Below are 23,318 nucleotides of genomic sequence, written 5' to 3' on the forward strand. Positions count from 1 at the left end.
TATTAACAATGTTTTTGTACATTTTCTGATGCATCTTTTCTTCTGTATTTCTCATTTTATGCCATACAGTCCCCACAGTACCACCAGGGAATGTCCAGGCAGAAGCTATCAACTCCACCACAGTTCGCTTCACATGGAGCGCTCCAAGCCCACAGTTCATCAACGGCATCAACCAGGGCTACAAGGTGATCCATCATTCTGCTGCCCTCTAGTGTTCAGAACAAACAAAATCACAGTTTCTGTGGCACAATTCATCTCAATAACGCCTCAGTGACAGCTGCAGAGCACATATTGGCATTTTCACCCAGGGGATTGAGATGGACGCTGTTCCCTCTGATCTCTTTTTTCTCACTTTCTTTTTTCATCCTCATTGCAATCTGCCCCCAGCTGCTGGCATGGGAACCAGGCCATGAGGAGGATGTGGCCATGGTGACAGTGAGGCCAAACTTTCAGGACAGCGTTCACGTCGGTTACATCACTGGGCTGAAGAAGTTCACAGAGTACTTTACTTCAGTGCTGTGTTTCACAACGCCCGGAGACGGACCACGGAGTCTTCCACACCATATCCGTACCCACGAAGACAGTGAGTGTCAGAGTTTTAGACTGAATGCATAGCTGTTTTTGTTTTTTTTTTTTTGTGCGGTTGGACTGAATGTCCCAAGTGTGTCTCCAGCCCCAGGGCCTGTGGGTCACCTGAGTTTCACCGAGATCCTGGACACATCCCTCAAAGTGAGCTGGAAAGAGCCACACGAGAAGAACGGCATTCTCACAGGTGACATTACACTTACGCAAATACACACACTAGACACTGCATTCAAATGTTAATGAAAATATTCACTATTCGGTTGAGTCTGTAATATAATATTGTGTGAGAGAAACATTGTGAAAGGTGAAATTTCACTTTTGTCCTGTTCCTTTTCAAAATGTCAGGGCTTTCCACTAACCATTTTTCTTAAGCAAAGACAATCAAAAGGAGTCAGTGTCATAATTTTATATCTACAGTAATGATTCCTTGCGACAAACTCAGATCATGATTGTTTTGTGAAGGTGAAGATTCACATGTAGAGAAGTGGGAACACCTATAGTTTTATTTGAAAATCAGCAAGGCTTGGGTCCAGATCTCTGAGCCCATCTGCATTTTTGTGTGTGTGTGTGTGTGTGTGTGTGTGTGAGAGAGAGAGAGAGAGAGAGAGAGAGAGAGAGGGACCAGGAAGCTGGATTTAACTTTATTCCCAACCCATACTGATAGAAATGAATCCTATGTTTGCCTGCGCAGTCCTAACCAGTGTCAACGCAGGCAGTCGTGACTAGTGTCAGTTCAGCTGAGGATACAGTGTTGTTTAGGAGGTGAGAGCACACAAAAAGAAACAGTGCAAATTAGATTCTTCTTGTAAACATAATTAATGACAGCAGCTGACAAGGTGAAAAATATCAGCTTACACAGAGGCATAAAACAGACATGTAACAGATACAATACTGAGTACAAAACAGAGCAACTCAAAGAAAGATAATACAATTCTTGCAGTTTAACATCAAGCATAAATGTCAACTTCAGTTCAAGTTGAACTCCACATTAAAAGAATAAATGTACTTAACCTAAAGTGAAGCTATAGCATGACTGATTATTAATATGGTTATTTAAAGTAAAGAAATCATATAGATTCTGTTCAAACTATGAAGGTTGAGTATGACAAACGGTATGAGATTACAGACAGGATTTAATCATCTTTGTGGCCATTTTCACTACATAACTCAAATCAAAGACCACTGGTCTCTTAGCTATAGGATTAATACTCGTAATTTGCTTCTTGTAGGTTACCGCATCTCCTGGGAGGAGTTCAACCGCACCAATACACGAGTCACACACTACTTGCCCAACCTGACACAGGAGTATCGTGTCACAGGCCTGACTGCCCTCACCACCTACACCATCCAGGTAGCTGCCATGACCTCCAAGGGCCAGGGCCAGCTCTCCTCCTCCACAATATCCTCTGGAGTGCCGCCAGGTCAGTCCTAACTCTCACAAACAGCAACAAGCATGTATGTGACATCATACATTATGTGGTCAAAAGTTTGCTGACACCTGACTTTCACACCCAAATGTGGTTCTTCTCCAAACTGTTGCCACACCGTTGGAAGCACACGGTCGTATAAAGATGTCTTTGTAGGCTTGTAGCTTTACAATTTCCCTTTATGGGAATAAAATTTTGCACGTTTGAATGGTGAAGGTCCAAAAAACTTTTGGCCATATAATGAACTTTTATGTTAATCATTTTTAAATACCACTGATTATTTTTCCTCTGTTTTTACAGAAATGCCTGGGCCACCCACCAACATTGCTATCTCCAACATTGGCCCACGTTCTGTGGCCCTACAATTTAAACCTGGCTACGATGGCAAGACCTCCATCTCCCGCTGGATAGTGGAAGCCCAGGTAATAATATTGGAACTTGCATGTGATTTTTCTCAATACAGCAGAACAGTAATAAAGTTCCAATGTGCCTTTTTACCTTTTGACTAGATAGAAAAAAGTGGTGGTGCACGTTGAGCAGATAATTGAGGTTAAAGTAGTAATATTTCACTGCCATTATTCCAACTTTCCAATACTGATATATTTTTAAAAAAAAATAACTTTTTGAGGAAATTCCTAAATAGCCGTTGTGGGGAATTCTCTAATATGCACTGTGTGACAGTCAAACATGAACTGGTTTCATACAGTAAAGTCACTCAAGCAGCTCCTGTTTCACTGATACTGTATCTGCCTTCAAAGCTATAGCAATGACAAGGTAGCAATCTTTATTAAACTGAGGATAATAACAAAAAAATAATCTAGAATCCATCAAGCTAGCAGCCTAGACTAATTTGTTAGCTCTGAACAGCATGTTTTTCTGTATTAAATAAATATGCTTAGTGTGAAAGTACCTGTGATAAATCTGAATAAGAGTCAATACTGTTTTTATTCCTTCCTTCCTCTCACAGATTGGTGTAATCGGGGAAAATGAAGAGTGGGTCATGGCCCATCAGCTGGCTAATGAGCCTGACGCACGTTCTCTCATAGTAGAGGGTCTCAACCCGTACACTTTTTACAGGTACAGTTATTTCTATCTAAAGCACCTGTACACACCAGCTTCTCCTCCACACTCACTGATCACTGAACTGTATTTTAGGTTCCGAATGCGTCAAGTGAACATAGTGGGCACCAGTCCTCCAAGCCAGCCCTCTAGGAAAATTCAGACTTTGCAGGCACCACCAGACATTGCGCCTGCCAACGTCACACTCCGCACAGCCAGTGAAACCAGTCTCTGGCTCAGATGGGTGGTAGGTGAACATTATATCTGACTGCACTTAATGCTCTTGCTCTATTCTCCGTTCGTTAGATACGCAGTAGATACATGTAATCTTCTCTTGTTTATATAAATATTTTAAAATGCTATATACAGTATGATGCATTAAAATACACAACGTATGTACAGTATTTAAAAATGCTGGGTATTTGTGTAACCATTTTTTACATGCTCCCATTTTTTACATGCTCCCATTTTTTACATGTTTATTTAACCTGGTAACTTTTGGATAAAAATGATCTAAACCTGGCGTCACTAATGTGAATGTGACACTAAATATTTTTCAAAATGTGTGATGTTTAATACATTAGTGTAATGTGTTGTAGCCTCTGCCAGAGTGGGAGTACAACGGTAACCCGGAGTTGGTGGGCTACAGGGTGCAGTACTCACGGGCTGGTATGAAAGGAGGAGTTCTGTCCCACATAATTCCTGACAGGCTGGAGAGAGAGTTCACCATAGAGGACCTGGAGGAATGGACTGAGTACGAAGTACGTGTGCAGGCCATCAATGGCATCGGGGCAGGACCGTGGAGTCAGCCCGTTCATGCCAGAACTAGGGAGTCAGGTGAGAGAGTTCTTCCTGATTTATTTATCTCATAATTTAATCTAAGTTGTTAGTAATGTGAACACAAACAGCAGTTACTTTTACACACTACAAGTAACGAAATCACTGTAATAAACATATCTAAAATATAGGCAAACTTATCTAATAATTATTACTCTGAGTTGATCCTATGAGTTTTTTTGTATTTTTTGTCCATTTCTATCTTAAGTTTTGTTTGGCAGATATTTGTTCTTATGTAAAGCATTTGAAAAAATAAGCAGTTTTAGCGTAAATAAAAGCTTGATGGGAGTAAAATGTCTATAAGTAGGCTTAATAAATGCATGTTTCAAATTAAATATGTTTGCCTATGTACAAAATATTCACATCTGCTAAGATATTATAGTCTTAGAAATTGGAGCCGCAGAAATATTAAGCCTCTGTATGCAATCATTTTAATGTGGATTTTGGTTGCAGTGCCTTCTAGTGGACCAGCAAATGTCTCTGCCTTTGCCACGACCTCCAGCAGTATCCTGGTCCGGTGGGGTGAGGTGCCTGAAGCTGACTGTAATGGACTCATTCTGGGCTACAAGGCACTGCAGATGTTAATCACTCATTTTTTTGATATTGTTTCTGAGTAAAACGCTGAGACCTGCTTGCTTAGGAAAGTGTATGAGTGTCTCCGCTCTTTCTCTCATAGGTAGCATACAGAGAGAAAGATTCTGATTCGGCGTTCCACTTCTGGGTAGTGGAGGGGAACACCAGCCACAGTGTCCAGCTGACCGGTCTAGACAAGTACGTCCTTTACGAGATCCAGGTTCTCAGCTTCACACGCATAGGGGATGGTGTACCCAGTTCGCCCCCACTCCTGGAACGCACACTGGATGATGGTAAGAGATATATTTGCCTTCATAGCAAATTTTTTTAAATTTGTGCAGTGTTTCTTGCTATAAACTGTGATATAATTCAATGCTTCATTGCCTGTAGTTCCTGGGCCTCCAGTAGGAATCCTTTTTCCTGAGGTCAGAACCACTTCAGTGCGACTTATCTGGCAGCCCCCTGCTCAACCAAACGGCATTATCCTTGGTAAGTTTATACCAATAATCATAAACCAAAAACCAATAAATGGTTAATGACCAATAAATGCATGACTGTATTCTTGATCATGTGATTTATATTTCTTTTAGCTTATCAGATCACTTATCGGCGAAACTCCTCCAACAGTAACTCGGCCATAGTGGACGTGCTCAGCCCCAGTGCACGGCAGTATACAGCTAGTGGACTGAAACCAGAGAGTGTTTATGTGTTCCGCTTAACGGCTCAGACCAGAAACGGCTGGGGGGAAGCTGCTGAAGCGCTGGTAGTCACCACAGAGAAGAGAGGTGCATAAGACATATTGAATATTAAAATAGCTCACAGAGCCCGGGTTCCTAATTTCATCCAAAACCATTTCATGTTAGTGCCAGTCTGGAGTTTTGTGGGTCACATTGGTTTCCACCAGTTTCCTTCCATCTACAAAAAACATGCCAGTAGGTGGAAAGTCTACTCCAAATTGCCCTTAAAAATAAATGTATGTGTGCATAGTGCCCTGTGGGGGTTTTTACACCTGGTCACTTCATGCGTTTTCTGTGATCCGATAGCTATTCGATCGTAAAAAGACCAGGTCTAAGTGCCCTCCGAAACGGTTTCGAGACGGATATAAATCCGATCGCTCAAACCACTTCAGGAGGTGGTCTTGGACGCATTTCAGATGAAACTGGACAGGTGTAAATGAATGTGGCTGTTCAAGCCACATACGTCAGCGCTATACTCTTCCCAAACGGAAGTATGTCACTCGCAGGTGACTTGCGAGTTGTGCATCGCGCCAGAAACAAATATGTTTTCCCATCAGTGTTGGCTCCGATCTTTCACCTATGTGTCTCGTTGGGTCTTAAAATGCACTGCTGCCGCCAACGAAAATGCAGCAAACAGTAAATGCTGTTTTTCGTAGCAAACGCATACAACAAGGTGTGTTCCATTTCAATTACCTCGGAAATGAGGTAAAATATATTTGCATTTTGGGTGGGAGTAGAAAGATCGGATTGATATCCAATTCGCCAAGACACATTTATGTGGCCTAATGTAAATGGTACAGTTTTAACAAATCAGATAGCTATCGGATCAGAGAAAACACATGAAGTGACCGGGTGTAAAAAGGCCCTGTTATGAACTAGTGTCTCATCCAGGATCTGCTGTACCTGTTCTTCAGGATTCTGTACAACTCTGTGCAAGATAAAGTGGTTATTGTTTTTTTTTTTTTACATTATAACACCAAACTAGCCTTTGTTTAAATCCCATTGCAACATTTGACACAATTTAATCCTAGCCATTTCAAGCATTTTTGCTAAATTATGGTTTTTTTCAAGAATTTGCTCTAAAAAAATGATTAATATAACACTGACAGTCCTTATTTAAATATTCCTGTTTTACATACATGTACATTACATTTTTAAATGATTTGATATGCGATCAGATAATCATGGTGTTATCCCTGTCTCTCTCAGCTCGCCCCCAGCCCCCAAGTCGCCCCAGAGTACCTCAGGAGGATGTGCAGGCTCGTAGTGTGCTGCTCTCATGGGAACCCGGCAGTGACGGTCTTTCCCCGGTGCGCTACTACACTGTACAGTACAAAGAGCTGCCCAACATCATCTGGATTGTCCACTCGGCATCAGTCAACCATGAGGCCAACTCCTATATAGTGGACAAGTAAGTCCGCGCTCTCACGTCACTAGGCTGCTGCTGTCAACAAACATGGCAGAGTTGCCAATCCTGACCATAACTTGTGTGCTCTTTACAGACTCAAGCCATTCACTTCATACCAATTCCGTGTTAAGGCTACGAATGACATAGGAGACAGTGAGTACAGCGAGGAGAGCGAGGCTATCACCACTCTGCAGGATTGTAAGTTCACCTCACTTTGAGTCAGAATTAAAATGGAAAACCTCTAACTGAAGTAGCTAGGCATCGTTAGTGCCAGTGCTGGATTTGTGCATTTGCTGGATGACTATATGATGTGCTGGATGTCGTGTGTGAGAACATTTTGTTCTCTATTGTTTGTTTATATTGTTTTTATTGGCTATCAAATGAAACCTGATCTGTATCACTTACATTCCTTAAGATTTTTTTAAGATCCTATTAAACACCATTGTAACTATACTCACAATGTCTTCCTGTGATGTCGATGTCATCATGACATACAGCTGCTCATTTCTCAAGAGAATAATGAAAATGCACCAATTCAAAAATTAATACTTAAACTGCATAGAACTGCACATCACAATTATATTTGAGACTCATGTACATATACATTACAGGAGCTATATTTATGTTCTTACAGCACCAGACAAAGCTCCCACAATCATCTCGGTCACGCCACACACTACCACCTCTGTGCTGCTCCGCTGGAAGGTACAGTAAATCCTACACTGCATCTCTTCACTGTTATTCAGGGCATTGCACTACTAACTATCATGTCACTAAAGAATTTCATAATTAAACCTGATGATCTATCATGCACTAATGTGCAGACCCCCTCCGAGGAGCAGATCAACGGCATCCTGCTGGGGTTTCGGATTCGTTACAGAGAGCTCCACTATGATCGCTTGCGCACTTTCACTGTCCGCACCATCAACAACCCAATGGCGAGCTGGGCAGAGCTCACGGGTGAGTCAGAATTCAATCCAGCAGGAAGATCATGTCCTCATAGCATCACTGCTTCTTACGTTTTTTTGAGTGACGGAGATGCAGTTTGTTTTTAGACAGGTTTATTCCAGGTTACAGTATTTCCATCAGAACGTTATATAAATCTGTAAATTAAAAAAAAAAGTCTGTCTTGCATCCTGGTGAATTTCTCAGCCTACAGATATATTTATGTCCGTTATGTACAGAAAACGCAGCATATGTCCAAATTCTGAAATCATTGTTGAAAAGTGTATTATAAAGGGGGAAATTGCATCTAAAGAATAGATTACGTTTCCCCTCACAGACCATACATATAACTCTATATTTATAATCTAATCTAAGTGAAAAACAACAATACTGCTGCCTCATCCACATCAGCCTCTGTTTCATCACCTGAGGTAGAATCACTCAAAGCATTTAGACATGAGCCTCATCATCGTTTCTTCATTGTAATGATCACTGAAATAATCACTGATTCATTTAGTCATCTCTGCTCTTTTGTTTCAATTTCTTCTTATTGATTTAAACATTAAAAACTTCTCTGTCTGCTGTCATCTGTACAGGATGTAAATGCTCTCTTCTCTGTTTTGATGTTGATGTGACAGCACAGGAACATTTGGACAGCTGGTATCTGATTACAAACTGAATTGCTTAGGCTCATGTCCATTACACTTTGCCATGCGATAATGCGAAAATCTTGATAATGATTGCATGCAAAAAATATATATATTATTATTTTTAAAAAGCAGAACTAGCTATTAGAGGTGCACGGTGGCTTTAGTGGTTAGCACATTCGCCTCACACCTCCAAGGTTGGGGGTTCGATTCCTGCCTCCGCCTTGTGTGTGTGGAGTTTGCATGTCCCCGTGCCTCGGGGGTTTCCTCCGGGTACTCCGGTTTCCTCCCCCGGTCCAAAAATGTTGCATGGTAGGTTGATTGGCATCTCTGGAAAAATTGTCCGTAGTGTGTGATTGCGTGAGTGAGTGAGAGTGTGTGTGCCCTGCGATGGATTGGCACTCTGTCCAGGGTGTATCCTGCCTTGATGCCCAATGACGCCTGAGATAGGCACAGGTAGTTCGGATAAGCGGTAGAAGACGAGTGAGTGAGTGAGAGAGAACTAGCTATTAAGGTTTTAGATATCTATAGGCAGAATGAGTATTTCACCACTGTGGATGATAAGCTGGCTTCTTACCTGAATTTATCTGAATTGATCAGACAGACAGCCAAGGCAATTAGCAAAAATAAAAACATTTCATTTATTTTCCGTAAAAATATATTTTCGTAAAAATATAGATTTTCTTAAAATAAAGATAAATTCCGAGCAGAAAATATTAAAAAAAAAAAAAAAAAAAAAAATCCTTTGGTTTTCAAAAACCACCAGACATATAGACATAGATGGGTTTTTAATATAGTCTATGGGACTGATGTACAGAGTGATCATTCTGATATCTTGTTTTAGACCCAAATCAACACACGGTGAATTAAAGTGTCTTATTTAGTGTCTACTAGTTTGAAACATCAGGCTGCTGAGGCCCAGGAGATGCTGGACTGTTTAATAGTTAAGATCCTGTCTTACTTTGTAATACAAACACATACCACAGAGCAGAACGATGAATAAAATAATAGAATCTTTTTCTCCCAAACTTATTTACTGGGTTTCTGTGCAATCCTGAGCTTGGCACTGCTTTGTCTCATTAACAGGCAAGTAATCAAAGCTGTTCCATGGCTCAAGGCTTTGTGTTTCTGAGGTTGGACTACAGCCACAGCCCAATCTTGTGCCAATAAGCTGTTCTTACAGCTTGCAGCTTTTTACTAATACACTAATCCCAATTCTTCCCTTTTCTTCTTTCTGTGTTTCACCTCCTTGCTACTTGGCCTGCTTTTCCTGGTTTGACCTTTCTGCCATTCTCAGCTCCTTACAGTATCAGGAACCTGAATGAATCGTCACTCACCCAATATGAACTTGACAGTAAGTCTCAAGACTGTTCCTCTGTCTCTCGGTGCTTTCGTCAGCATTTCCACACTACTTTTTCATCCTGAACCGTTTCTGCCAGTCAATACCTATGTTTTATTTACGTTCTGGCAGAAATGACTCGAAGCCTCAGTCTGAAAAGCTGCAGCAGAAAATAGCTTTTAGCCGCAGATCTTGATATGCTCCTTGAGAGTAACTAAAAAGTAAGTGTTCAGTATAGGCGTACAGTGCTGGCTGAGTTTACAATATATAAATATTTTGGCACATTACAGTCTTGAGCACATCACAATAACATTAACATTAAATATGTTATACATTTAAATAAACATTAAATTTTAAACTAAACTTTCCACTGCAAATGAGACAGGATGTCAGCTGACAGACCTGCAAAGACATGTCGTATATTGCATCAAGTTTTATTTTTTCAAGTGTTTTATAATTAAATGTCAAGGTAAAAATGTTCAGGATCATGTTCATTCAAGAATTTGAGTGATTTTTAAAGTGGAATGTCTATGTATTTTAGAATAAATTAAACGTATATGCAAAAAGCATATATGATGAAATGTGGTTTTAATCGGCTGAAAATGTTTCTTTCCATTAAGCTAATGTGCATCTATTAGTTACATCATGTGATTTAAGAGCTTGATGAATGAGAAACCTACAATGATTCATTTTATAGAATAATCAGGTTCTATTTGCATTTGGCTAGTGATGAAAAAAGCTTGAGTTTTTCTAGATCTAGATGCTAAAAAAATATGAATCTTTGAATTTTTTTTGATGTATTAAGTGTCGTGTTAGGTTTTGCTGGGTTCTAATGAATACTTTTTTTTGCAGTATTTATTTGCTTTGAATGTGTTAGAGGAATGATTTTCAATTTACAGTTTTTGAGATTTTAAAAAAGGAGTGCACTAAATGCAATTGTGATTTTCATTTTTGAAATGTGTATGAAATTGGTTGAAATCCCCAACCTGTCGTTTTACATTGTATGTTTTTAAAGGCAAATCTTACCCTTGGCAAAAGATCTTATGACAGGTATATTCAGGTCATTTTCAGCTTCCAAAACTCTACAGAATGCCTCAACTTTGTTGCCTTATTTTTTAAAGCAGCTCTTTACCCAGACTGTAATATTTATAAAAGGTCACAATGTGTTGACACTAAAATGTTTTTCTGCAATATTAGTGTGTTTTTATTTTTCCATTGCAGATCTGAGTAAACACAAGCGCTATGAGATCAGACTCAGTGTGTACAATGCCGTCGGTGAAGGGCCCATCAGCACACCACAGGAAGTGTTTGTAGGAGAGGCAGGTGAGCATTCAGGGGAATTCACAGGAAGACCTGTGACTGCTAAAGGAATGAAAATCCACTTGAAGTCAGTGCTTTTTTATTCATCGTCTATTGCAGAGTTTGATATTCATTTTTGTATTCGCTAGTGCCTACTGCTCCACCTCAGAACGTCGCTGTTCAGTCTTCCACTGCAACCCAACTTGATGTCACATGGGATCCTCCACCACTGGAAGCTCAGAACGGAGATATTCAAGGCTACAAGGTGGCTGCAGCATTTATACCAGCCATAGAACTTTATGACCTTGCAAGCACTTCATTTAATAACATTTTTTATTTTCCTCTGGAGCTCTCTTAAGGGAAAATTCTGACCTTGTAACACGTTCATTTAACATCATATCTTCAGCAAGCCTTTTTATACAGGTGTCATTTGTCTTGAAAGCTGCGCTTCAAGATTTGAGCTGCTTTACACAATCGCACAATACTATAGAATTTCATAGACCTTTATCTAAGATGTGTAGCAGTGTGTAAGTTAAAACTAGTCCCTTCTCTGCTTTTGTTGTTTTTGTTGGATTTGGTATGTATTTTCAGACAGAACAGAAGACATAAGGGTTCTGTCATGTGCTATTTAGTGTCATTTGTACTTTGATTGAACAATGAAAAAAAAAAGAATAATAATCCCCTTGATTTGTGTTCAATACAGCCATAACTATAATATATTTCACATGTACCTTCTCAATCTCACATATCAGACATGTTACTGATATTTCAGTGAAACAAATTGAAAATGATCCCAAGTACACACAAAAAGACACTCTGAATCTTCAAGTCTGGTTTAGAAAGAAATCAGCATACGTGATGCTGTTGTGATTGGTTCTACAAAATATCAAAATATGTTATTCTCAAATCCAGTCTTGAGACATTTTCTGCATTGACTTGGACTTGTTGCCAGTTTTACTGTACTTTGTCTCTAATGAGAGTCTTTTTCATCTTGTTATTTCTTTTCAGATGCAGAGCATTTGACAAGAAACAATTCCTTTAGCCTAATCACGGTCACGATGCTTAAATGAAGCCAAGTATTTGATGTAAAACCTGATTTGACTCCCTTATGACTCGCGCTTGACTCGACCTCAACTAATCCTGGTCTTGTACTTCTCTTGGATTTGATAATAGCAGTGTTGAAAACATCCATAGTCCAAATTAATCCACTTAAAATCATCTGTTTAAAGCAAGTAATCTAATGCGGATGCCAATGATTAAACACTGTATTGATTCCTTTTTATTTAACAGGCAAACAAGGGCTAACCTATATTATCAGACAGCCTGGAGACAGGGAGCATTAACAGTAATAAATAGTTCTAATAAATAAGTCATGTCTTGTGTTATAATGATTCAGAGCTTTGGTTCGTTTAACATTAATCCAAAATTAAACTATAATATCCCTGATCTATATAATTATGCATGTTCATTCTACTAGAACTATTTATGGCATTGTTTTTCCAGTTAATGGTTTAGAGGAATGAATAATTAATAGTTTAGCATTTTTCTTCTTGTGTTTGTTATTAATCATTGAAATGAATTTAAAAAGTGGTACAGGTTAAACAAACTTGAAATTACAACACAGCTTTAATTTTCTTTCCTCTGAATCTTGAATACTTATGGTCCTCTTGATAACCTTCTTTTCTTCTTTTCTCTTTTCAGATATATTACTGGGAGTTCCAGCTACAGAACGAGACGGAGAGACTGCGTACACTCTTCCTTCCAGAGCTGGGGGTAAAGCTGAAGAACCTGACAGGCTACACCACTTACATGATCAGCGTGGCCGCCTTCAATGCAGCCGGGGATGGCCCACGTTCTCCGGCCACCAGAGGGCGCACTCAGCAAGCAGGTACTCCACCAAAACTAACTGCCCCTCTGACTACCAGCATGACTCTGAAATAATACACGTTGAGGCTGAGAAAATCTTATTTTGCCCAAGTTCTTCCCAAAGTTTCCTGCTGCTTAGATTGTGAGTTTTCAATACAATCACACTTTCTGAATGCATCCACTGCTAGGACATGAAGGAAATGTCATCTGAAGGTTCTTTTTGGGACCTTTTTAATGGGATTTGACAGATTCAAGGGGGCTTTTGGCATATTTGGTTGTGAAGGCTAAAGAGACGGAAGCATATGACAGAATGGTAGTGGGAATTTGATCATTTGGGCAGCATGTGGTGTGGGTCTTGTCAGGGCCGTACAATAGAAGCTGTGTTCTTGCTTCCTCGTGCTCTCCGCTAGGGTCTCAACAAAAAAAGCTTTTTTAAAATAAATTCTTTAGCCGTTTCCTCTCCCTCAGAGATTTTGACAGTGTAGTAGGGAGGTGACGGTCATCATGGAGTTCAGCTCCTGGGACATCAGCCAATACAAGCCTCTGTATTTTTTTTTTTTTTTAAAGCATTGCTGAACGCTTAGCCTGATCCAAGCTGGGAAAAAAATGATACATTTCTATAAGAAATGTGAAAGTAGGTATAAACTTTTAAGCCTTGCTCAGTGAATTCTGTGGCTCATGCATAATTCCTTTATCTGAATAAACCAAAAACATTGAAAGCAACACCTAAGATGCATAGATTCTGTTTTTTCCATTGAACTCAGTTTTGACTGTACTTGGGCTTGGGTTTACATGAAGATTGTCATGTCCTGTTTGTACAAAAAAAATCAATACAGTAATGAAGTCTCTATCTGTGGCTGTGTGTGTTTCTGTTCCTTCTCAGCCCCCAGTGCTCCTAGCTTTATCCACTTCAGTGAGCTTACCACTTCTTCTGTCAACATGTCCTGGGGAGAGCCCAAACATCCCAATGGTATCATTGAGGGCTACCGTGTGATCTATGAACCCTGCACACCCATTGATGGTGAGAAACTCCAACCAGCATACTGAGATATATTACACTTGATACACAGAGAATGTAGGCATAATTTAAACATGGTTTTATTTACTAAAGCCCTTGCTCAAAATCGGTCCATGCTGTGTTCTCTTCTGTGAAGGAAAAACGGGTAATAGATGGCATACCTTAGTTAATTTTTGCTGTCTGCACCATGTCATGTCATGCCATTAATCAAGCCATGTTTTAAACACATGCTGAGAAATGGATTCCTGAGTAATTATAGGAAGAATAAGAGAATTAGGGCCTAGAGTTGTGCTTTAGTAAGGGTTTAAGAGCATTTCAGGTCTAGGAGAGAGACAGCTTTACTGTTTAAACTTCAGTGAAACATCTCCATTCTTTGTCATACTACATACCTGTATGTGCTGGATATAAGCTCTTCTTCTCTCGCTTTTGCATGTATCTAGATTTGTAGTGTCTCCTTTACAGATTCCTCTCCTCACACTCCAGGTGTCAGTAAAGTTGTTACAGTGGATGTAAAAGGCAGCGCCCCTCTCTGGATGAAAATTAAAGATCTGGCTGAAGGGGTGACCTACAACTTCCGCATCCGGGCCAAAACCCTGACCTACGGGCCAGAGGTGGAGGCCAACATCACCACAGGGCCAGGAGAAGGTCCAGTTGTCTAAGCTTTTGTTCTGTTTTAGATCACTCTTTATAAGTTATGTTTTCAATCTTGTATTTCTCTTAAACCGTTGTTGTTATTGTTGTGTGCAGGTGCTCCTGGGCCTCCAGGTGAGCCCTTTATTTCACGGTATGGCACAGCACTCACACTTCACTGGACAAGCGGTGACCCTGGCAGAGCTCCCATCACACGATACGTCATAGAAGCCAGACCATCTGGTACGTCCTAAAATAAAGAGTGAAGTGGACCCTGATTCAGAAATATTTCAAAACAATGATTCTTGAATGGTTCTATACATCCATGCACCCAAAACTTTAAATGTAACTATAAAAAAGGCTTAAATATTTTAGATTAAAATATGTGAGATTAATTGTAGACGCTTTGAAGCTTCTAACACTGAGTTCTTATTGTTTACTAAAGACAGTAATAATACAGATTAAATATTCATGCATGAATCCAGACATGAATAAATAATATAAACCAGTATCAGTACATTTTAATCATGTTGCAATGCATGTGTATAGAAAGACAGAATGGTCAGCTATGAATTACAGGAAAACTGGTCATTGTTTTTGATGCTTAAGCTAAGAAGGCTTTGCTACTTCCTCACCACACAAAGTACAGTGTGGCTCCTTTCTTCTGCTAAAAGAGAACCTATAATTACTGGTTATTTGTGTATTTTCATTTTAAAGCTATTCTGTGAAAAAGTTACCAGACTGGTATTTTGCGTCGCACCTAAAATGAAAGCTTGGTTTTGTTTGCTTCTCTGGGCTCCAAGAACTCCATAAACAAGCAAAAAGCAACTGATCATTCTCAGAATTCCATCTGTTTTTTTTATCTTTTCTTAGATTTACCTTGTCCATAATTTTCAGTTACGAGCTTCAGATGACCACAGCATATATTGCTTTGTTAATGAGCATGTTTGTGTGTGTGTGTGTGTGTGTGTGTGTGTGTGTGTGTGTGTGTGTGTGTGTGTGTGTGTGTGTGTGTGTGTTGCTCGATGATGGACTGGTGCCCCATACAGAGTGTACCCCTGCCTTGTGCACAGTTTTCCCAGAATTTACCATAACCTTGACAAGGATAAAGTAGTTACAGATGATGAGTTAATGAAAATTTTTGACTGTAGTCTACATGTTTAGATTTAAGCTAATAATATACGGATTTTATAACAAGTAACACCAGATGGTTAAACCACACCATCTGAGGTTCTGACATGCTTGTTGAAATCCAGTGTTCTAGTATATAAACTGTTATTTTGTCCTACATTTGAGCAATCTTTTTGAGGAGGATCAGTAACTTTACACATTTCATTTACCTACAGATGAAGGATTGTGGGATATCCTGATTAAGGACATCCCTAAAGAGGTGACATCATACACCCTAAATCTGGACATGCTGCGTGAAGGAGTCACTTATGATTTCCGGGTTATTGGAGTCAATGATTATGGATATGGCTCCCCCAGTGCTCCCTCCCCTTCCATAGCTGGTAAGGAAAGTTAGACTACTTGAAATATTTCATGTTCTAACATATAATGTTTTTAACATTTTAGAACGTTTCCATCTGTTATAATGTATATCATAATTTTTGAATGTTTCTATATTTTTCATCACAAAGTCTTATCAATGTGGTATTATTTCTTGAATTTTCAGCTCAGAAAGCTTCCCCCTTTTATGAGGAGTGGTGGTTTCTGGTAGTGATAGCACTTGTAGGACTGATCTTCATCCTCCTGCTTGTCTTTATCCTCATTATCCGTGGACAGAGTAAAAAGTACACCAAGAAGGCCGACTCAGGTACATCAGGATGCAAATCAGCATTTTTGTCTCAGTCTTAAATTGATGTATGTTATAGGTGTTTAATCTTACTCAGCAAGGGTTGGTGGACCTGTATCGACTGGCTCCTGATTGGTTGGAATAGAAACCTGCAGCCACACTAACCCTTTGTGGATAAGATTTGGGCTCCTGCTGTAGGGTTTGATCCATTGGGTTGAAATGATGCTTTAAAGCAACATGACTAGCTAAGTTTATCTACTGAGTTACCGTTTCTTTTCAAAACTGGGGTTATCATGGTTAATGTATTTGAATCACAAACAGAATTTAATTTCACTATTGTCTTATGTGGAGATAAAAGAACGAAGCTGTAGGATTTCTCTTGTGAAAGGGAGCATAGTTTACTAAATAATTTGCTTAATTTACTAAACGAACATACATTAGTATAACAAAAACGCTCTAAAAAACTTCTTCAAAAGCATAATTTTCTGTATTTGTCTCTCATAGCACTATATATATATATATATTTCTATGATGAATGATTTAACAGATTAGCTAAACCAAAAGCTAGGAATAGTGATTCAGTTACTTCAAATCCAGAGAGACATACAAAAGTGACTATCAAAGATTACATAAATACTGGTTCAGTAGTTCACAGACTAAGGATACCATAAGTCTAAAAAATCCGCAGAAGAAAATACAAGCACACAAGTTCTAGTTTAAGTATTTCTTTACTCTTTGTTTGAAGACATCCAGTATCTGTGCTGTCATGACATCTAGGGGAGCTTCATTCCACCTCATAGGTGCCAGAACAGAGAAGAGTCTTGACGCACAGCTTTCTTTTACATTAGTAAGCTACTGTTGTCATTTTCTTCTGGAAAACTGCAAAAGAGTGCAGGCTAACACTAGTGTTACTGAATGTCAATGGGAATGCCCTGTAAGACACAAATCACACCGCTTTAATAGAGGTACTTTGGAAGCATTTTATTTTACATTTACTTTGACCTGGGTTGTTGTAGCTGGCAGTAGACTTAGGCAGGTATTGAGAATAAAATATGATATCTTTCAACCTGTGCTCCATTAAATGGAACAAGGCTATTAGTGAAAATTCCAGCAGGACTGATTTTATTGACGGGCCACTCAGTTCAACAAAATGTAGAAGGTAAATGGCTCTGGCATTTTTATTTTTTTTTCATGTATTATTACTCTTGTAAAAAAAAGCATAACCTTTGCTTGTAATTTTTTCTTTTTTTTTGCTTTTGCTTTTTTTTTTGCTTTGCTTTTTTTGGTAATCACTTACATTACAGTCCCTTATGGAATAACACTAACCTCATATGGTGTAGAGCTTTATTAGAGTTCCTATACACAGGTTCATTTTGGACTCTTGGCAACCTGAGAGAAACAAACTATGATATAAAAGCACAAGTGAAATCTTACTTTTGGGGAGTAAAAGTTTTTCTTTCAAAAGTACAGCCAGAATTAGATATTTTAGTGTACTTATAAGGGAATAATGGGCTTCATATCTGTAGCACAAATCAATGCATATAATCATTTGAAATGATTTTGCAATTATTTATAATTACATTTCTTCTTGTTTTGTTGTGCACTATTTTGCTTAATAATCTTCCTATTTCAGAACCAAAAATTCCAAAAGCTATATGACTATAAATTATTTTTTTAGCCTATTAATGTATATACACTATATAGCCAAAAGTATGCAGATACCTTTTGTTTGTTCAACATTTTGTTCCATACCTAGTCCTCCTTCGCTGTTACAGTATATTAAGCTCCAATGTTCTGGGAAAGCTTTCCACTAGATTTTGGAGCATGGCTGTGGAGATTTGTGCTAAAGAGAATTATTGAGGTCAGGCACTGATGTTGAATGTTGGATGGGGTGTAATCAGTGTTCAAGTTTATCCTAAAGGTGTTCAGTAGGGTTGAGGTTACATTATAACCTTAGAAAAACTATATGTTACAGAATACAAAGAAAACGTTGTGGCAACAGTCACATAGGGGTGTGATGGTCAAGTGTACACATACCTTTGATTAGACAGAAAAAAACTGCATGGTACTTATTCTATGACCAGATAGAATGTATACTGTACCATCTTTGACATGTGGCACCAAGCTGCCACTGTTGGGCACCTAAGCAAGGCCCTTAAACATCAATAGCTTAAGTCACTCTGGATAAGAACATCTGCCAAATGCTGTAAATGTATAGAATTCATCTGTCTAACAATTGTGTAACGTAGGCTTTTTGTCAGGCTTTTAATTTGAATTATTAAAATAATAGAGCTACAATACAGATCATTTTAATGGGCACTCTGATAAAGAATTAAATGCACCCACACTTAAATGCTAAGCTGACTCTGTACTTATCTCTTTACAGCACACTTGAAGTGCAGTTCATTATTTTATTCATAGAAAATTTGGTCCTTGAGAGAAGCTGAATCAGATACTGTCTGAACCTCCAATCTGCACATGGAAAAAGAAAACTGTGGTGGACTTTACTGGAATGCTTGAATTAGTTCATTAATAATGTCATAATTGTATGTTTAATGTTGTCCTTCAATGAAATTCTATAGTTTGAGAGTAGAGAGAGTTACAAAGACTTTGAAAGTATTTACAGTCTAAGATATATTACAGGCTGATGTATCTCTTGCTCAAGTCAGTATCTTACAAGGAAAACAGACTTAACTTCAAGTTGAAGGTCAGAATCTTGCATAAGCGAGACATATCTTTGTTTGGCAAACCCTGCCTCAGATGCATAACTCACATGCAGCTATACAAGGATTCTGGAAGTCTGTAATTACACCTGTATGAAAAGCTTGGTGTTAACTCCTCACTGTATGTGTGTACCTAGTGACACTTGTGTTAAGCTTGTTGTGAGTAACAGTTGTCATGCTCACAGAGACTAAAGTTGTGTGAAAATGAATCCAACGTGTAATTATGGTTAAAAAATATTTTGTTACACACATTTGGGTGTGTCATATACAGATTTAGATTGCAGTGACACCTCCGTGGCTATACCAGTGTTCAGTGGAGTTAAATGTGCTGCAAAATAAGAGGACTGTGACTCATTTTGATGACTGTTATCCCAACTTTACAATGCATGGCCACCTGAACTCCACCTTCTGTCTCATTGTATCCTGCACACTCAGAAATAAAGGAACTGTACCTTTTAGAAAATAGGCAATTATGCTGTACATAATTGAATGTTAAAGATGCTTGACGTACATCATGAGTGTACTTTAACTTTGTACATAATTTGTACAGCATGTGTGCAGACTAGTCTGAGATTATCATGGAGAACAGCTCCATATACGCACCTGTGAGGTCAGCATTCAACAAAACAGGACTTAAGCTTTTAACAGAGTGTAGAGTGATTTAAGCACGCACAGATTTCCTGTGAGAAACTACTGTGTCTCTGCACACACATGCACTACAGCTTTGAGAGTGAGAGTGGTGATGGAGAGGTCATGAGTGTAAGTGTGTAAGAGAGAGAGAGAGAGAGAGAGAGAGAGAGAGAGAGAGAAAGAGAGAGAGAGAGACTGGTCAGCATTTCAGAATGCGGTGCCAGAGTTGGAAAACAGAGCTGCGGCTGGGTGAAGAAGCACAAGGGAAGTGCTTGTATGAGGCACAAAGGACTGCTCTCATGGTTTGGCCTCCCCTCTCCACCCCTCTCTAACCCTCCATCCATGGGCTGCTCATCTGCCTCTGACGCCTGTTTGTTTTAGCTCCGTCCTGTCAGCCTCGCAGGACTGCTGGGGGTGAGATCACATGGACAAGCAGAACAAGGTGGAGAGGTCACTGGCCACAGCTCCACACCTCCCTGGAGTCACAGTGCAGCTCCAGTCACACCAGTGTGTGTGACAGACAGGAGGTCAGCTGTCTGGTGTCTTTATAGGCGTTTCCACCAAAGTTTTGGAAGGTTTTACATTGCTGGGCAATATAACAAAAATATTTGACATTTCTATGATACATGATATGCATCATGCTATATGAGTTTACAAACTGCAGATGTTGTTTAAGACAATAAAACTAAAAGGTTCTATTTAATGTCTTCAAAAATGATTCTGTAGATTCTAAAAAACTTTAAAAACCTTTTTTTAGGTTATAGGAAAAACTGCTAAAACCTGCACTATCTATGTCTACTGTTTAATGTGTATTGTGACCTTCTTTATCATAATAATGCTATCATCATATTGACAAGCCTTCGTTTTTCAAGATCTTGAAACTGTCCTTAATGAGATTGTTCAAAATACATTTTCTGACTTGCTTATGCAAAAACATAAGACAGTGGAAAAAAATCTTGCTTTGCCGGTTGTGTTTGTTGCAGTAATTAGTAAGAGAAACACAGGTTTTAAAAATGGCATATAGACAGGTTGGTCACTCTGTGACGCTTGTGCAGTATGTTTGCCAGGGTGAACTCCACCTCAGACATACTGTTCTGAAAACTGTGTGCTCTGTGAAAATAGAAGCAGTAGCTGAGTGCATAAGATATCAGTCTACTGCTTGGAAGGTTGTTAGTTCAAATCCCAGGATCACCAACCTGCCACTGTTGGACCCTTGAGCAAGGACATCAACCATCAATTTTAGAGTACTTTATTGGCATGATTGTAAGCATACAGTATTGCTAAAGCATCAAGAGAGTAAGGATAATGATATCTCTGATCAACATGAAAAGCAGTTAGAAACGATGCAGCAACTAGCTTCAGATGTTTTGGAGTATAGGGCCAAGCTGGCTGGTGGGTGGGAGTTAGTAGATGACAAAACTGGAGAGAAAAGTATGAGGGAAAGAATTTTCTGAATTTGAACGATATCAATTTTACAAAGGGTAAACAGTAAGAAAGCATGCAAAATCCAAGCTACCTGTATTTCATATCTACATTATACCCTCCCCAGCCATTTAAAGTCTGTTTTCTGCATACAGGTGGCCACTCAAACTGCACATCTCTGCCTCTCTCCCATGGAGACATGATGAGGATGGACGAGGGCCGATTCCCAGCTATGGAGCTAAACAACAGGCGCCTCTCTGTCAAAAATTCCTTCTGCCGCAAGAATGGCATCTACACCCGGTTTGTATAACTTTCCATATCTTGCAAAGTTCCCTGTGTTTACACTCCCAGTTAGTGGAATAAAGCACTTACTTAAACATATACAATAAGAAAATACGATTATATGGCATAGAAAAGATGGGTTTTCTAAAAGAACCACCAGAAAATGTAAAAAAAAAAAAAAATTGATTTCCAGGAGCAGACTGCAAAAGAAAGCAAGACTGGGGCCTTGGGCCCACAGCTTATTTAAATTCAGCTTCCTGGCATCTTTTAAATGTATTGAATGAAGAATTGGCTAAGATTCCAATGGCAGTTGTTCCTTTCCACTCTCCATCTGTCAACCTAAAAGAAACAGAAGAGACTGTGCCAATCAGAAGCTGAGATCTGGCCTCCACTCCCACCACGTTCTCATTCTTATTGACATTCAAAGCACACACTGGAGAAAGTTTATATTTATGTAAGACTTCGACTATCTCATCTTCTTCCTTGCATAGCACAAAAATGCAATATGTGTCACTTCCTCTCTTGTTTTTCTCTACTGAGAAATGCTCCCTGCTCATAAGGGTGCTTGGGTTGCAACACTGTTTTGTGAGTTTGCACAGTGTTTGTACAAACACAGATAGCGTGGAGGTCAGTGATCTGGCATGAAGCTGCTTGTGAGGCGTTGGATTCGTGGCATCGGTCAACTTCCTGTGGGGGTAACTGGAGAGAGCATTTTGGGGCCATTAGAGTGGAATGCATCGATGTGAGGGAAGGGGGTTCATGCTGTTCCTCGTCTCTTAAGTCAGCTGAGACAATCTTCCTGAGATCAAAGCACTTTGTCTCTGAAGAGCTCCACTCGGGTGCAATAATGCCACGGGGCTGTCCTCTAGAGAGGGTGAAAAGATTGATTTGTGGAGCATCAGAAGAAACAAGATTCACAGCCAAAACCTGAGCTGGATAAGAAAGAAAGAAAGCAGAAGATGTATGTTTTAAACATTGGATGGTAATGGGTGCTGGGCTTTCTGACATGGCTTCATCCCTGCTTTAAAAGCCCAACCTCCACTGAATTTTAACTAGACACTTTATCATAATGCTCCCCTCCCCCTGCCTCCATTAGCATGAGCCCTTTATTAACCCTTCCAAAGCCAGAACTTCATCCCTTCACCCTGTCAGTCTTTATGTGGGTTATTTGCTTTAAAATCATAATGAAAAGGGCTGGAATTTCTGAGGCCTCCATCCAATTACCTGATATTTGTTTTCTTCTGTTCCAGAGTCTTTATAATGTGTTCGAATGTTCAGAATGATTTGCACACTAAACAAATTGACAGCAACTATTGAGTACTCCTGCTCAGGTCAAAAGCTAATGTGTCTAGTGTTCTTGGTTTAATGCACTTTAGACCTTTACAGTGATTGTTGTAAATCACATGAATCAGACCAACTGGGTCTGTGGTTGGAGCTTTTGACAGAGGAATTTTGTGTGCTTTAGCTGAGAGCAGAACTCTCGGAAACACTTGTTGTTTTCTGGTATGAGGGGTGCCTGACTTGCCTGACAGTCCTCAATCACTTATTATTATCGAAGAGAAATACTATGCAGACGCTTACCTAAAGATCGTGTGTCATGTGATGCCCCTTAAGGCATTACTGGTGGGCTCCACCTTTCCTCATGCTAAACAGATGCCTTACTATCTGTCCATAGATCAGAGAAGCTCAGGCGATTAGGAGCTAATTAGGAATGGGTAATGCGTGGAAGCACGGCTTGTTTCCACTGTTCCTCTGAACTAGTCTGTTCTTCCTGATATCCATCTGTCTGGCTGCTAGTGAATCTCCTGACATTGATTATAATGCTCTTTAATCTGTGGATGCAATGGTATTAGAGTCTATACTTACTATAGGATTGCAAGTAAATTTCTTATGGAAAAACTGTTGGTTTTTATTTAGATCAGTGATCATTTAAAAAGGGAGGAAAATATTAGTTACCTGTTGCCTGATCACAATGGTGAAAGCTGGTATTAAATTGGTCTCAGTTGACCTGATCAAATGTGAATAGCCAAGACGGATATTCTTTCAACCCTGGTATATTTGTGAATATCTTGAATGCTTGTGACCCTTTTGAGATT

At 39.4% G+C, this 23,318-nt stretch overlaps 1 protein-coding gene across 1 annotated transcript in view; it reads left to right on the forward strand.

Moving 5' to 3' along the window:
• The window catches only part of sdk2a (sidekick cell adhesion molecule 2a), a 65,108-nt gene that overhangs the window by 36,777 nt on the left and 5,013 nt on the right, over positions 1-23,318 (forward strand). The window contains exons 17-42 of the mRNA XM_060893095.1: positions 70-185; positions 388-583; positions 674-772; positions 1,815-2,006; positions 2,313-2,434; positions 2,980-3,089; positions 3,168-3,318; positions 3,671-3,908; positions 4,362-4,477; positions 4,585-4,774; positions 4,872-4,970; positions 5,072-5,266; positions 6,428-6,629; positions 6,721-6,824; positions 7,261-7,331; positions 7,451-7,586; positions 9,516-9,572; positions 10,779-10,880; positions 11,006-11,121; positions 12,558-12,744; positions 13,606-13,743; positions 14,224-14,385; positions 14,488-14,613; positions 15,717-15,881; positions 16,046-16,186; positions 21,096-21,240. Coding sequence (XP_060749078.1) covers positions 70-185; positions 388-583; positions 674-772; positions 1,815-2,006; positions 2,313-2,434; positions 2,980-3,089; positions 3,168-3,318; positions 3,671-3,908; positions 4,362-4,477; positions 4,585-4,774; positions 4,872-4,970; positions 5,072-5,266; positions 6,428-6,629; positions 6,721-6,824; positions 7,261-7,331; positions 7,451-7,586; positions 9,516-9,572; positions 10,779-10,880; positions 11,006-11,121; positions 12,558-12,744; positions 13,606-13,743; positions 14,224-14,385; positions 14,488-14,613; positions 15,717-15,881; positions 16,046-16,186; positions 21,096-21,240 — 3,676 coding nt within the window. The remainder of the gene's footprint in view (positions 1-69; positions 186-387; positions 584-673; positions 773-1,814; positions 2,007-2,312; positions 2,435-2,979; positions 3,090-3,167; positions 3,319-3,670; positions 3,909-4,361; positions 4,478-4,584; positions 4,775-4,871; positions 4,971-5,071; positions 5,267-6,427; positions 6,630-6,720; positions 6,825-7,260; positions 7,332-7,450; positions 7,587-9,515; positions 9,573-10,778; positions 10,881-11,005; positions 11,122-12,557; positions 12,745-13,605; positions 13,744-14,223; positions 14,386-14,487; positions 14,614-15,716; positions 15,882-16,045; positions 16,187-21,095; positions 21,241-23,318) is intronic.

Source organism: Tachysurus vachellii, chromosome 18 (genome assembly GCF_030014155.1).
Source record: "Tachysurus vachellii isolate PV-2020 chromosome 18, HZAU_Pvac_v1, whole genome shotgun sequence".
In the NCBI taxonomy this organism is placed as follows: Eukaryota; Metazoa; Chordata; class Actinopteri; order Siluriformes; family Bagridae; genus Tachysurus; species Tachysurus vachellii.